This window comes from Dromiciops gliroides, chromosome 4, assembly GCF_019393635.1.
Source record: "Dromiciops gliroides isolate mDroGli1 chromosome 4, mDroGli1.pri, whole genome shotgun sequence".
Lineage (NCBI taxonomy): Eukaryota > Metazoa > Chordata > Mammalia > Microbiotheria > Microbiotheriidae > Dromiciops > Dromiciops gliroides.
In genome coordinates, this window is record NC_057864.1 from 236490837 (window position 1) to 236503950 (window position 13114).

The 13114-nt window shown below is 37.6% G+C and overlaps 1 protein-coding gene across 1 annotated transcript in view; it reads left to right on the plus strand.

Moving 5' to 3' along the window:
• STX8 (syntaxin 8) overlaps nucleotides 1-12647 on the plus strand; it is a 253960-nt gene extending 241313 nt beyond the window's left edge. Inside the window, exon 8 of the mRNA XM_044000019.1 lies at nucleotides 12468-12647. Coding sequence (XP_043855954.1) covers nucleotides 12468-12535 — 68 coding nt within the window. The 3' untranslated portion in view covers nucleotides 12536-12647. The remainder of the gene's footprint in view (nucleotides 1-12467) is intronic.
• Nucleotides 12648-13114: the final 467 nt, after the last annotated feature.

Consider the following 13114-nt stretch of genomic DNA (forward strand, 5'->3'; position numbering starts at 1 on the left):
CTCACGAAGTTCAGATGTACTACACCCTAAGGTACTAAAAGAATTCACAAATGTGATTACTGACCCACTATCAGTGATTTTTGAGGGATTGTGGGGAACTAGAAAGGTACTGAAGAGCTGGAGAGAAGAAGGAAGAAGAGAGTGGAGTCTGAAAATTATAAGATGTCAGTTTCTGATAAAGTTCTTAGGCATAAAATTAAAATGCTTTTAAGTGAATATCTGGTGATAACAAAGTATCAACAAACTTTTGCAAGAAACAGGTCATGCTAGATTAATCTCATGTCCCTTTTTGAACTAATAGCCCTTTCCTAACACCTGTCTTTCAGGGTTATTGTGACTATAATATGATATGGGATAAAATCATATTTATGAATCAATTTCTATAAAATAATATTTAAAATTTCAAAGAAATTTTAAAAGTGCTATATAAATATGTGGAAGGGATCATCATTATAACTGCTGCCATGGCTGTTCTCATATAGCCCTGACTGGCCCTTCCTTTCATTTGCATAACTTGTGTGAGTCATATTTTTAGTCACGTATGTATCCGCTTTGACTCATCTTCTGTTGCCCTTTGGGTTTGACTTTGCCCTCTCTCATCCTTTATCTGTGACCTTGGTCATAAAGTTGGTCCTAATTTTGGACCCTTTTCACCCAAAGGCTATCAGCTCTTAGTATTTTTCACCTCTAATATCCACTTTTCTGAACTGAACTGTGTTGCCTTCACTTAGGGGTTCAGCACAGGTCTAGTACTGAACCATTTTCTTCCTATGGAATGACTTACCTTACCCCAATATTATTTAGGGCTGAAACCATTAGTTTTCCAGGGCTGTACTTCCAGCCCAACTCCTGGCCTTCTCATGGCAGAACTGTTTCCACTAACAGGAGAAGAGGCGAAGGCGAGTCACTGGTGCCTTAAAACCAGTCGCTTCCGGCAGGTGGGGCTCGTCAGCCTTGGCAGGCAACCCGCCTAGGAGAAGGAAACCCTGATTTTAAACCTCCACTGCCTTGCGGCTATACCCATATATGGGAAAGACTTCGGGAGTTAACCCCGAGGAAAAATCAGGAGTCAGAGTCCCTTAGGCACTTGGATGCTGGACATCACATTCCTCTGGTAACTCCTGCGTCAGCACTGGTGCTAAACTGCATTGGCTCTGCCTCTCCTTTGGATCTACCAGTGTCGCGCGGAGAGGGAAAACCTGCTGCATGGGCAACAGTTTGTTTTCCATATTGATCTGCCCAGGCCAGTGCCCTGGAGAGGATACTCCAGCTACTCCTCATGGGGTAGATACAACACAGGATGCGGCAGTTACCGGATATAAGTCACTCAGGAGCTGTGGCTCCCATATCGGACTGCATAGCCACACTGTGGCCTGTGGCTCTTCAAGGCGTTGATCCATGGGCATCCACGACTGGTGGAGGCCTACTACTACTACTTCCAGCCCCATTAAGATAGCTGCTTCTTTTCTAAATAAAGTTATCATCTCTATCTGTATAATTCTCGTGTAGTATAATATATCATAGTTTTTTAGGCTTTTTGTCTTCCATTGTTATTACTAAAAGGCAGCATGGTATGGTGAACTTGGTAATTTTGCATTTAGATTTTTACTTTAACACTTAACTAGCTTAGTCATCGTGGGTGAATCTCTTGACGACTCTGAACTGTAGTATTTTGGAACTGTCTTAAGTTATGTAACTTATTATATTCTTTGTTGTTCAGTTGTGTCCAACTCTTTGGAACCCCATTTGGGGTTTTCTTGGTAAGGATACTGGAATAGTTTGGCATTTCTTTCTCCAGTTCATGTTATAGATGAGGGAACTAAGGCAAACAGGGTGAATAACTTGCCCAGGGTCACACAATTAGTGTCTAAGGCCATATTTGAACTTGGGTCTTCCTGACTCCAGACCCATCACTCTGGGGTATATGGGGTATTCAGGGAAGAGTAGCACCTCAGGTTTGAGGGCTTGCAAAACTCTTTTCAGGGCTTGGTGTCTACCTGTCCCCCAATTCTCTCCTGTTGCTCCAAGAAGCTATAATATGCACACCAGCCACACCCCAGTAAAGCTGTCTCAGCAGAAGGGCTAAACCAGGTTGAGGGTAACTGACAGTCCTCAAACCAGTCACTGAGTTAGGGGAAAGTCTACCCCAAGCATGAGAAGACTTTCCAGGTGGAATAGGTAAATAGGAAAAATTTGTTTCAACAGCCATCAAGGTGGTTCAAGCAGATATTAAGCAGTGCCATCATCCTAGGCCATCGCCAGTTGTCTTGACTTTTGTCTTACTACTGGACTTCGATGACTGGAAGAAAGAGTGAGGCTGATCACTTTGTGCAATTCTGCCTCACTTAAATACAATTCACACATGAGTAGATGTCACCCCATGATGTCATCAGTCCTCTTCAAAAAAGAAGAATGAATAACAATAGTTTATTATTTAACTTTGAAACTGGATATTTAATTAGTTGTCAAACGTTCAATGCCAAATATTTCTTGAACAACAGCTTCATGTACTAGTGCCCAGTGCTAGGCATTGTGGAGGATACAAGGAGGCAAAGACAAACATGGAAAAAATTAATACTAGAAAGAAATAACAACATAAGCTGAGAATATGAGAGCTGTTACAGAATGATAAGCAACACCCTAAGCTAGGTGAAAAAGCTTACTGTTAAATGAGGTAGGCCTTGGGCTTGCCTCAGAAGCCAAGTAAAATTTTCTGGCATTCCAACTCTGGAGAAAAACTGAAAAAAGGAGTAAAGTATATTCAGGAGATAATGATTAGATCACTTTGACTGAAATGGAAAATTTGTGTATGGATCTCGTAGGAAATAAATTTGGAAACATAGTTTATGGTGAGATAATGGAGGGCCTGAAATGCTCAACTAAGTATTTTGAACTGAGACCAATGGAAGGCCATTGACCAAATTTTGTTTTTGTTTTTAATCAAAGGAGTGACCTGATAAAATCATGATTCTGGAAAGATTAATCTGTCTATGATATACACAAATGGATTGGAAAGGAGAAAAACTAGAAGCAGGGTGATCTAAGAATCATTATAAAGGAAGAATGAAAGACTGATTAGATGTGGTGAGAGAAAGACTAATAAAAGTCAGACATAGTCTTAATATTTTGAGCTTAAATGATTTGGTTTCCTCCATTGTAACATGAAACAATTAGATCCATACATATAGTTTTGTGTATGGTACATCCATATATTCTAATCCAATGCATGGACATACATTCACTTCTAGCTGAGAAGAATTCATCGGCCATTTTGAGAAACTGACATTTCAAGAAATAAGGGGATCCCTAACAAAGCAAAAGGCTCTCCATAGTGTGAAAGTGTTGTGAGAGAGCTCATCTCCAAGGTAACCTCAGTTTTCAAAATATTAAATCTTAAAATCACAATGTAAATATTTTTATCTTCTCTGCTTGAATGCCCCTCTTTCCCCATTTTATTTGCCCATTAAATAAAACATTTACATGAACTTTTAAGAACAAATATTCCTATTTTGTCTTTTCTCCTGCTTATTCCACCTGAACTCAAAGGTCTGCAGCAAAAGTCCTATTTAATGAGCAAGAACAAGCTAGTTAACTCATAAGTAAATGTCACTTGTTGTCAAGCATCACTGAAGAGAACTTTCTAGCAAAATCTCTTATGTTTTACCCTTGTAGTTACTTAGGAATTTCAAAGGTGTCGGAGTTCTTGTTCTTGATTTTTCTGAAATGATGTAGAAGCCTGAGAATAAGAGAACTATGAATCTCCTAACAAATTGTAGAATTAGGAGTAACCTAATTTACCTAATCCATTCTCCTCATTTTGCAGATGAAGAAGAAAAGTGACTAGTAAACCAGTACTCAATTTCTATTCTAGTGTTGCAGAGCTTAGTGAGAAGAATGTTGGATTTGGAGTTGGGCAACACTTGGCTATGAATCTCACCTCTAGTACTAGTTGTTTGATGTAGATCAGTCATTTCTCTTCTCTAAGCTTTAGTTTCCTCATCTTTAAAATAGAGGTAACATACTACTTAACTCAGAGGGTTGTTGTGAGGAGCAAATGAGGTAATATGTGGAAAAACACTTTGCAAATTTTACTTAAAAAAAAGCAAAAGCACTAAGTAAATGCCAGTTATTATTAATGTTAAAAATAAGAACAAGAGGGGCAGCTAGATGGTGCAGTGGATAGAGCACCGGCCCTGGATTCAGGAGTACCTGAGTTCAAATCTGGCCTCAGACACTTAACACTTACTAGCTGTGTGACCCTGGGCAAGTCACTTAACCCCAATTGCCTTACTAAAAAAAAAAAAAATAAGAACAAGAAATTGACAATATTATTTTCAACAGAAGAGTCTTCCGGATAATTTTTCCAACAGACAACCTCTCCTACTATGTCCGATATTTATGAAACACTTTCTTTGTGCAACAAACTATGCTAACATTATAAACTATTCCTCTCCTTAAGTCGGTTATAATTTAACAAGGGAAGGATAAAATATGGTACCCATATACATAGGAGATATCAAACAGTGGGATGAAAGATTCTTTTCTTCCTTCATTTCTTCTGTAGGAACAGGAAAGGGGCTAATACAGAAGCCAGTATTATCTATGAACTAACCAATTATTCATTTTCCCTGTCTTCCCATCTGGTCTGAATAGAGGGAGCCATTCTCAGTGCCATATTGCTGGTAAATAGTTTACACTTAAAACACACACACACACACACACACACAGGACTACCTCATTCAGGTAGGCAAAAAATATTGCCAGACCGGTTCTCCTTCCAGGCTCCCCTATTTCTGTTAGTGATATCATAATTCTCCTAATCCAGGGCTTAACACCATGAAAGCATCTCTGAGTGATCTCTTTCCCTTGCCCACATAACCAATCAGCCACCAAATCCTTCCTCCATGTAACCTAGTACAGTGCTTTAAATATATTGTCTCAATCACTCGATCAATGTCTAATGGATTCCCTCTTTACTGTCTAATCCCATTGCCAGCATTTGATTTCAATCTGCCCTTTCTTACTTTATACCTGCACTATTTAAGTAACAATTTGAGACTTTTGAGTTAATTTTTTTATTATAAACTTGAGTCATTAACAAAACACAAAATAAATAAGAGCATACATAAAACCGTGAATTCCAAACTATTTTTATAAAAAGTATTTTACTTTTTCCAATTACATGTAAAAATAGTTTTCAACATTCATTTTTATGCGATTTTGAGTTCCATCTTTTTCTCCCTCTGCCCAAGATGGCAGGCAATCTGAGATAGGTTATACATGTGCATTCATGTTAAACATATTTTCACATTAGTCGTGTTGTGAAAGAAAAAATGAACAAAAAGGAAAAACACAACAAAAAACAACAAAAGTAAAAATAGCATGCTTCCATCTGCATTCAGACACCATAGTTCTTTCTCTGGATGCATTTTCTATCACGAGTTTTTTAGATCATTGTATTGCTGAGAAGAGCTAAGGCTATCATAGTTCATCATTGTGCCATGTTGCTGTTACTGTGTACAATGTTCTCCTGGTTTTTCTCACTCACTTCATTGAGCATCAGTTCATGTAAGTCTTTCCAGGTTTTTCTGAAATCTGCCTGTTGATCATTTCTTACAGCACAGTAGCATTATTACAATTGTATACCACAATTAGTTCATCCAATTGGTGAGCATTCCCCTCAATTTCCAGTCCTTTGTCATCACAAAAAGAGCTGCCATAAATATTATTGTACATGTAGATCCTTCTCTCTCTCTCTCTCTCTCTCTCTCCCTCCCCCCCCCTTCTCTCTCTCTCTTTTTTTTTTTTTTTTGCGGGGCAATGGGGGTTAAGTGACTTGCCCAGGGTCACACAGCTAGTAAGTGTCAAGTGTCTGAAGTCGGATTTGAACTCAGGTCCTCCTGAATCCAGGGCCAGTGCTCTATCCACTGTGCCATCTAGCTGCCCCCCTTTTCTCTTTTTAATGATCTTTTGGGGATATAGATCTAGTAGTAGTATTGCTGGATCAAAGTGTAAGCACAGTTTGATTGCCCTTTGGGTATACTTCCAAATTGCTTTCAGAACAGTTGGACCAGTTCATAGTTTTAACAACATTGTATTAGTGTCCCAGTTTTCCCACTTCTCCAACATTTATCATTTTCTTTTTCTGTCATATTAGCCAATCTAATAGGTGTGAGGTAGTACCTCAGAATGGTTTTAATTTTCATTTCTTTAATCAATAGTGATTTAGAACATTTTTTCAGTACTATAGATAGCTTTGATTTCTTTGTTTCAAAACTGCCTGTTCGGGGCAGCTAGATGGCACAGTGGATAGAGCATCAGCCCTGGAGTCAGGAGGACCTGAGTTCAAATCCGGCCTCAGACACTTAACACTTACTAGCTGTGTGACCCTGGGCAAGTCACTTAACCCCAATTGCCTCACTAAAAAAAAACAAAAACTGTCTGTTCATATCCTTTGACCATTTATCAATTGAGGAATGACTTATTTTCTTATAAATTTAACTCAGTTCTCTATATATTTGAGAAATGAGACGTTTATCAGAAACACTTGATATAAAAATTGTTTCCCAGATTTCTGTTTTCCTTCTGATATTTATTGCATTGGTGTTGTTTGTGCAAAACCCTTTTAATTTAATGTAATCAAAATTATCCATTTTGCATTTCATAATTCTCTCTATCTCTGGTTTGGTCATAAATTCTTCCCTTCTCCATAGATCTGATAGGTAGACTGTTCCTTGCTCTCCTCATTTGCTCATGATATCACCCTTTATGTCTAAATCATATACCCATTTTGGCCTTATCTTGGTATATTGTGTGAGATGTTGGTCTATGCCTAGTTTCTGTCATACTAATTCCAGTTTTCCCAGCAGTTTTTGTCAGATAGTAAATTCTTATCCCAAAAGCTGGGGTCTTTGGGTTTATCAAACAGCAGATTCTTCTAGTCATTTGCTACTGTCTTGTGTACCTAATCTATTCCACTGATCTACTATTCTATTTCTTATCCAGTACCAAAGATTTGATGATTGCCGCTTTATAATATAGTTTTAGATCTGGTATGGCTAGGTGACCTTCCTTTGCAATTTTTTTCATTAATTCCCTTAATATTCTTGAACTTTTGTCCTTCCAGATGAATTTTGTTATTATTTTTTTCTGGTTCCATAAATATTTTTGGTAGTTTGATTGGTATGACAATGAAGAAGTAAATTAATTTAGGTAGAATTTTCATTTTTATTATATTAGCTTGTCCTACCCATAAGCAGTTGATATCTTCCCCATTGTTTAGATTTTATTTTACTTGTGTGTTTTATAATTGTGTTCATATAGTTCTTGTTTTTGTCTTGTCCAGTAGACTCCCAAAAAGGTGTTTCTTCTGACCTCTACCTCCCCCATCTGCCCTTTCTTCTTCTAATCCCATCCCTTTTTTTCTCCCTATCCCCTCCTACTTTCTTGTAGGATAAGATAGATTTCTATACCCAAATGAATATGTATGTTATTCCCTCTTTGAGCCAATTCTGATGAGAATAAGATTCAAGCATTGTCCATCACCCCTACCTCCAACTCTACTGTACAAGTTCTTTCATGCCTTTTTATGTGAGATAATTTATCCCTTTCTACCTCTCTCTCTTCCCCTTTCTCCCAATGTGACCCTCTCTCTCACCCTTTAATTTTATTATTTTTTTAGATATCATTCCATCATAGTCAACTTACACCTGTGCTTTCTGTCTATGTGTCCTTATAACTGCCCCAATAATGACAAAATTCTTGGGAGTTATAAGTATCACCTTCCTATTTAAGAATGTAAATAGCTTAATCTTATAGAATACCTTATATTTTCTCTTTCCTTCTTACCTTTTTAATGCTTCTCTTGAGTCTTCTATTTAAAAGACAAATTTTCTATTCGGCTACAGTCTTTTCATCAGGAATGCTTGAAAGTCCTCTATTTCATTAATTGTCCATTTTTCTCCTGAAGTACCATATTCAGTTTTGCTTATTAGCAAGTGATTCTTGGTTATAATCCAGCTTCTTTGCTGTATAAAATATCGCATTCCAAGCCTTCCAGTCCTTAATGTAGAAACTGCCAAATCTTGTGTTATCCTGACTGTGGCTCCATGATATTTGAATTGTTTCTTTCTGGTTACTTACAGTATTTTCTCCTTGGTCTGGGAGCTCTGAAATTAGGCTATAATATTCCTGTGAATTTTCATTTTAGTGTCTCTTTCAGGAGGTGAGTAGGAATTCTTCCCATTTCTATTTTACCCTGTGGTTCTAGAATATCAGGGCAATTTTCCATGATAATTTCTTGAAAGATAGTCTAGACTCTTTTTTTTTGATCATGGCTTTCAGGTAATTCAGTAATTCTTAAATTTGATCTGTTTTCTAGGTCAGTTGTTTTTATAACAACTTCACATTTTCTTCTATTTATTCATTCTCAGCATTTTGGTTTGTTTCTTGATATCTCATGGAGTCATTAGTTTCCACTTACCCAATTCTAATTTTTGAGGAACTATTTTCTTCACTGAGCTTTTGTACTTCCTTTTCCATTTGGCCAATTCTACTTTTTTTGTTGTTTTTGTTTTTGTGGGGCAATGAGAGTTAAGTGACTTGCCCAGGGTAACACAGTGTCAAGTGGCTGAGGCCAGATTTGAATTCAGGTCCTCCTGAATTCAGGGCCAGTGCTTTTATCCACTGTGCCACCTAGCTTCCCCGCCAATTCTACTTTTTAAGGAGTTCTTTTCTTCTGAGAATTTTTGTACATTTGTTTCCCATTTGGCCAATTCTCTTAAGGCATTCTTCTCTTCAGTGGGTTTTTGTGCCTCTTTTACCATTTTGCCTATTCTGGTTTTTTTGTTGTTGTTGTTTGGTTGGTTTTTTTTAAGATGTTATTTCCTTCAGTGTTTTTTGTACCTCCTTTGCCAAGCTGTTGAATATTTTTCCATGATTTTCTTGCATCACTTTAATTTATTTTCCCAATTTACCTCTCTTATTTGTTTGTGAAAAGCCTTTTTGTGCTCTTCCAGGAATTCTTTATGGACCTCAGACCAATTCACATTTTTCTTTTTTTTGGGGGGGGGAGGGGACTTTGTATGTAGCTGTTTTGTTGTCCTCTGTTGCTCCTTTGTTGTCCTCTTGAGTTTGTGTTTTAAACTTCCCTTGGGTAGCTAGGTGACTCAGTGGATAAAGCACTGTTCCTGGAGTCAGGAGGACCTGAGTTCAAATCTCCCCTCAGACACGTACTAGCTGTGTGACCCTGGGCAAGTCACTTAACCCCAATTGCCTTAAACATCTAAGTCCATCTCCAGTTGTCCTGATACACACACACACACACACACACACACACACACACACACACACACACGTATGTATGTACATAGCCGTCCCTCATTTCCAATTCAGTGCAAGTTATGACATTACCCTGATGTCATGGTCCTCTTTGGGAATGAAGGACAAATGATCTTCCCTCTCATAGTGACTTTCTATGATTGGGTCCTTGGGGGGGTGGGGGTGCTTGGCTCATTTTCTAGTATATTTTTTAAATTTTATGTTAAAGTTCAACTCTGCTCCCAGGGTGCTAGAGCACTGTCCCTATCTTCAGGGGGGTGTGTGGTGTGTGTGTGTGTGTGTGTGTGTTTGTGTGTACATGCACATGCACTTCAGCTGTTTTCAGAGCTAGTTCTGGGGGTCTATAATTTTTCATTTCTTCTAAGGTGGTATGATCAAAGGGGAGGTATAGTCACTTTTCTGGCCTATGCTCTAGTCTGTGAGTAACCACAAGTACTCATTTCCCCTCTGGAAGTGTGATCAAAGTCCCCACTTCTGTGCAGTCACATGCTCTAGTATACTAGTGCTCTTCCTCTCCCTGGGACTACAACCCAGATCTGTGTATGGAAAATGCAACAGAATCCTTCTCCCAGTGAAAGCAAAGGATCTTCTGTAATCTCCTTCTCACCAGTTGTCTGACCACTGATACCCCCCCCCCCCCGACCCTCGCCAAGGCCTGCTGCTTAGCTTGCCAAGAGCAGCCCCTGCTGGACTGTGCTCATTCTCACTCCAAAAAGAAAGACTTGCTAACCTTCAAAAATTGTCTTGGGCTGGAAAATTGTTTCAGCCCATCCTTTTCTTGGTTCTACCATTCCGTAATTCTTTTTGAGGAGTTATTTTAATGTTGTTTAGAGGGGAATTTGGGAAAGCTCGGTCAGTTCTCTACCTTGGCTCCATCCTTCATCATTTCTTATAAATATTCATATGCCACAACTTGTTCAGGCATTCTCCAGTTAATGGACATCATCTTAGTTTTGAGTTCTTCGCTACCACAAAAAAGAATTGCTATAAATATTTTTGTACATATGGGCTATTTTCCTCTTTCTTTGACCTTCTTGGGATATAACTCTAGTACTGGTTTTGCAAGGTCACCAGGTATGCATTTTAATAGCCTCTTGGGCATAGTTTCAAATTACTTTCCAGAATGGTTGGACTAGTTAGTTGACAGCTCCACCAACAGTACAGTAGTATGCCTGTTTTCCCATATGCTCCTCAGCATGTCATTTTACTTTTTTATTATCTTAGTCAATCTGATGGGTATGAGGTGTTGATCTGGTTTTTTTAAACCAATACCAAATGGTTTTGATGATTGATTCTTTATAGTAGTATGTAAGTGCTAATGATTAAATTCTTAAAGTGCTATTCCCCCTTTATTCCAACATTTTTCATTAATTCTTTTGATATTCTAATTTTTTTACTGCTGCAGATGAATTCTACTATTATTTTATCTACCACTGTAAAATATAATTTTGGTAGTTTCATTAATCTAGCATTAAAACTATAAATTAACTTGGGTTTATTGTCATTTTTATCATATTGGCATAGTTTAGCCAATGAGAACTAAATATTACTCCAGTGATTTACATTGTTATTATTTTTTAAGAAACATTTCATAATTGAATCTATACTTAGTATTGAATGTGTTTAGGTAGATTGATTCTTAGATGTTTTTTGTCCTTTTTAGTAATTTTGGATGGGATTTGCTTTTTGGATTTTGTAGTTATATAGAAATGCCGTTGATTTGGTGGGTTAATTTTGTAGCCCACAACTCGAATGATACTATTATTTGCCTTGATTCATTTCTTTACTGAATCTCTCGAATTTTCTAAGTAAAGCATCATGTTGTCAGCAAAAAATAGTAATGGCTTCTCTTTATCTATCTTTACACTTTAAATTTCTTTCCCTTGTTTCATTGTGAACATTTCTAGAATTATATCAAGTAATATTGGAGAGAGTAGGCATCTTTCCATTACTCTTGTATTTATTGGTAAAGCTTCCAATGAGTAAATCACCATTGCACATAGTGCTTATTTTTTATTTTAGGTAAATACATTTTATTATGTTAAAATTATTAAACATTTTGAACTGATTCATTGTTGATATTAATCTATAGTTCCTCTTTGTTTTATCCTTTCCCCATTTGGGAGAAGCACAATGCTTAATTTTTCCCAGGAGCACAGAGACCCTTATGAAATTAAAGATATGGACAAATGTGCCAGTTGTGTCCCAGTTAATTTTCTAAAAGGCAGGAGTGTTGCATTAGTTTTAGGAGTTTCTAACCTCACTACTGAATTATGAACTATAACTTTCTCTCTATCTCTCGGTCTCTCTTTGTGTCTCTCCCTGTCTCTGTCTGTCTGTCTCTCTCTCTCTCTCTCTTTCTCTCTCTCTCTCTCTCTCTCTCTCTCTCTCTCTCTCTCTTTTATTTCCAGTGAGGTTTCACTACCTGAGCAGAAATGACTATTGCTTACACATGGCAAATATAGCATATGTACAGGCCTAAAGGAGTATCTAGCTTTGTGTCTTTTTTTCTTGATTTGTATCTTTCCCTGAACAAAGGTGCATGATCCTGAGCTGGATATTCCTAGTCTTGGTGTTAGCCATATGAGTTTGAGATATCAGGAGCTCCGAGACCCTTAGTAATTGGCAACAGGAGGAATTTCTTAACAGTAAAGAAGATGACCACTGATAGGAACAGGAACTCAGGCCCTGGAGTGATTGGCCAGAATCGTTTCACATTGCCTGAATCATTCCATGTAGCAGATTCTGATCTCATTAACTACTGTGGGCCAGGGGCATTGATACTCTGGCCTGTAACATTGGGCCCCAGCAGATTCTGGCTTTAGCAGTAGTAGCACCCACAGTGCCACTCTTAGGCTTCTTACTTACTTGTCCTATAGAAACAGTTGTGATTGTTTTATATCTGTCACATAATTCTTTTTTTTTTTTTTGAGAGCTAGTGAGAGCTATGGAAAATCTACACTTTGATTTTACTGGTCACATGAGCAAAAAGTTCCATTTTGACATTTTCAAGAATACTTAGGCATTGCTACCTTTCTCTTCAGAAATGGGTTACTGGAATGTGTTTTCTTTTGGAAAAATCATTTTAATAAAATTAAGGAAGTAATTTGTACTTTTTTTTTTTTCAGGAATGATCATGGTGATTGTATTGCTGCTTATTGCAATTGTGGTAGTTGCTGTCTGGCCAACCAGCTAACATGTTTTAAGAAACCATTGCAAATGCACCCTCTCAATGATGGAACCAAATCCCAGTAATGCCTTTGGTATACGAAACAATGCTGTAAATAAATGGAACAATATAACACTGATGCTATGGTCTCCTAATTGTCATTGATCCTAACCAGACTCATAATGTAGGCTACCCACATTGAAGAGGTGACAATTCCCAATAGCTTCATTGTGAATAATGTACATATAGTCTTACTTTCATGTAGAAATCAACATAAAAGGAGCAGACTTCTCTGTATGTACATTTGTGAAGCTACTAGTGAGCCAATTTGGGACAACATGTAAATATGAAATAGTATATGTAGGCTAAATGCATAAGTGTTACAAGAATTTACAACTGTGGTGGGCAAGTTATTTAGGGCTAGAGTTTTTCTGGAAAGACTTCATGAGGAGGTAGATATTGAGTTGGATCTTGAAGGAATAATAGTAGGAGGAACAGAATGATACAGTGGATTTGGAGAACTTGAGCAGATACTCATAACCTTGAGTAAATCACTGGACCTCTTTGGGCCTCCTTTTTCTCATCTCAAAAATGAAGGATTTGGAC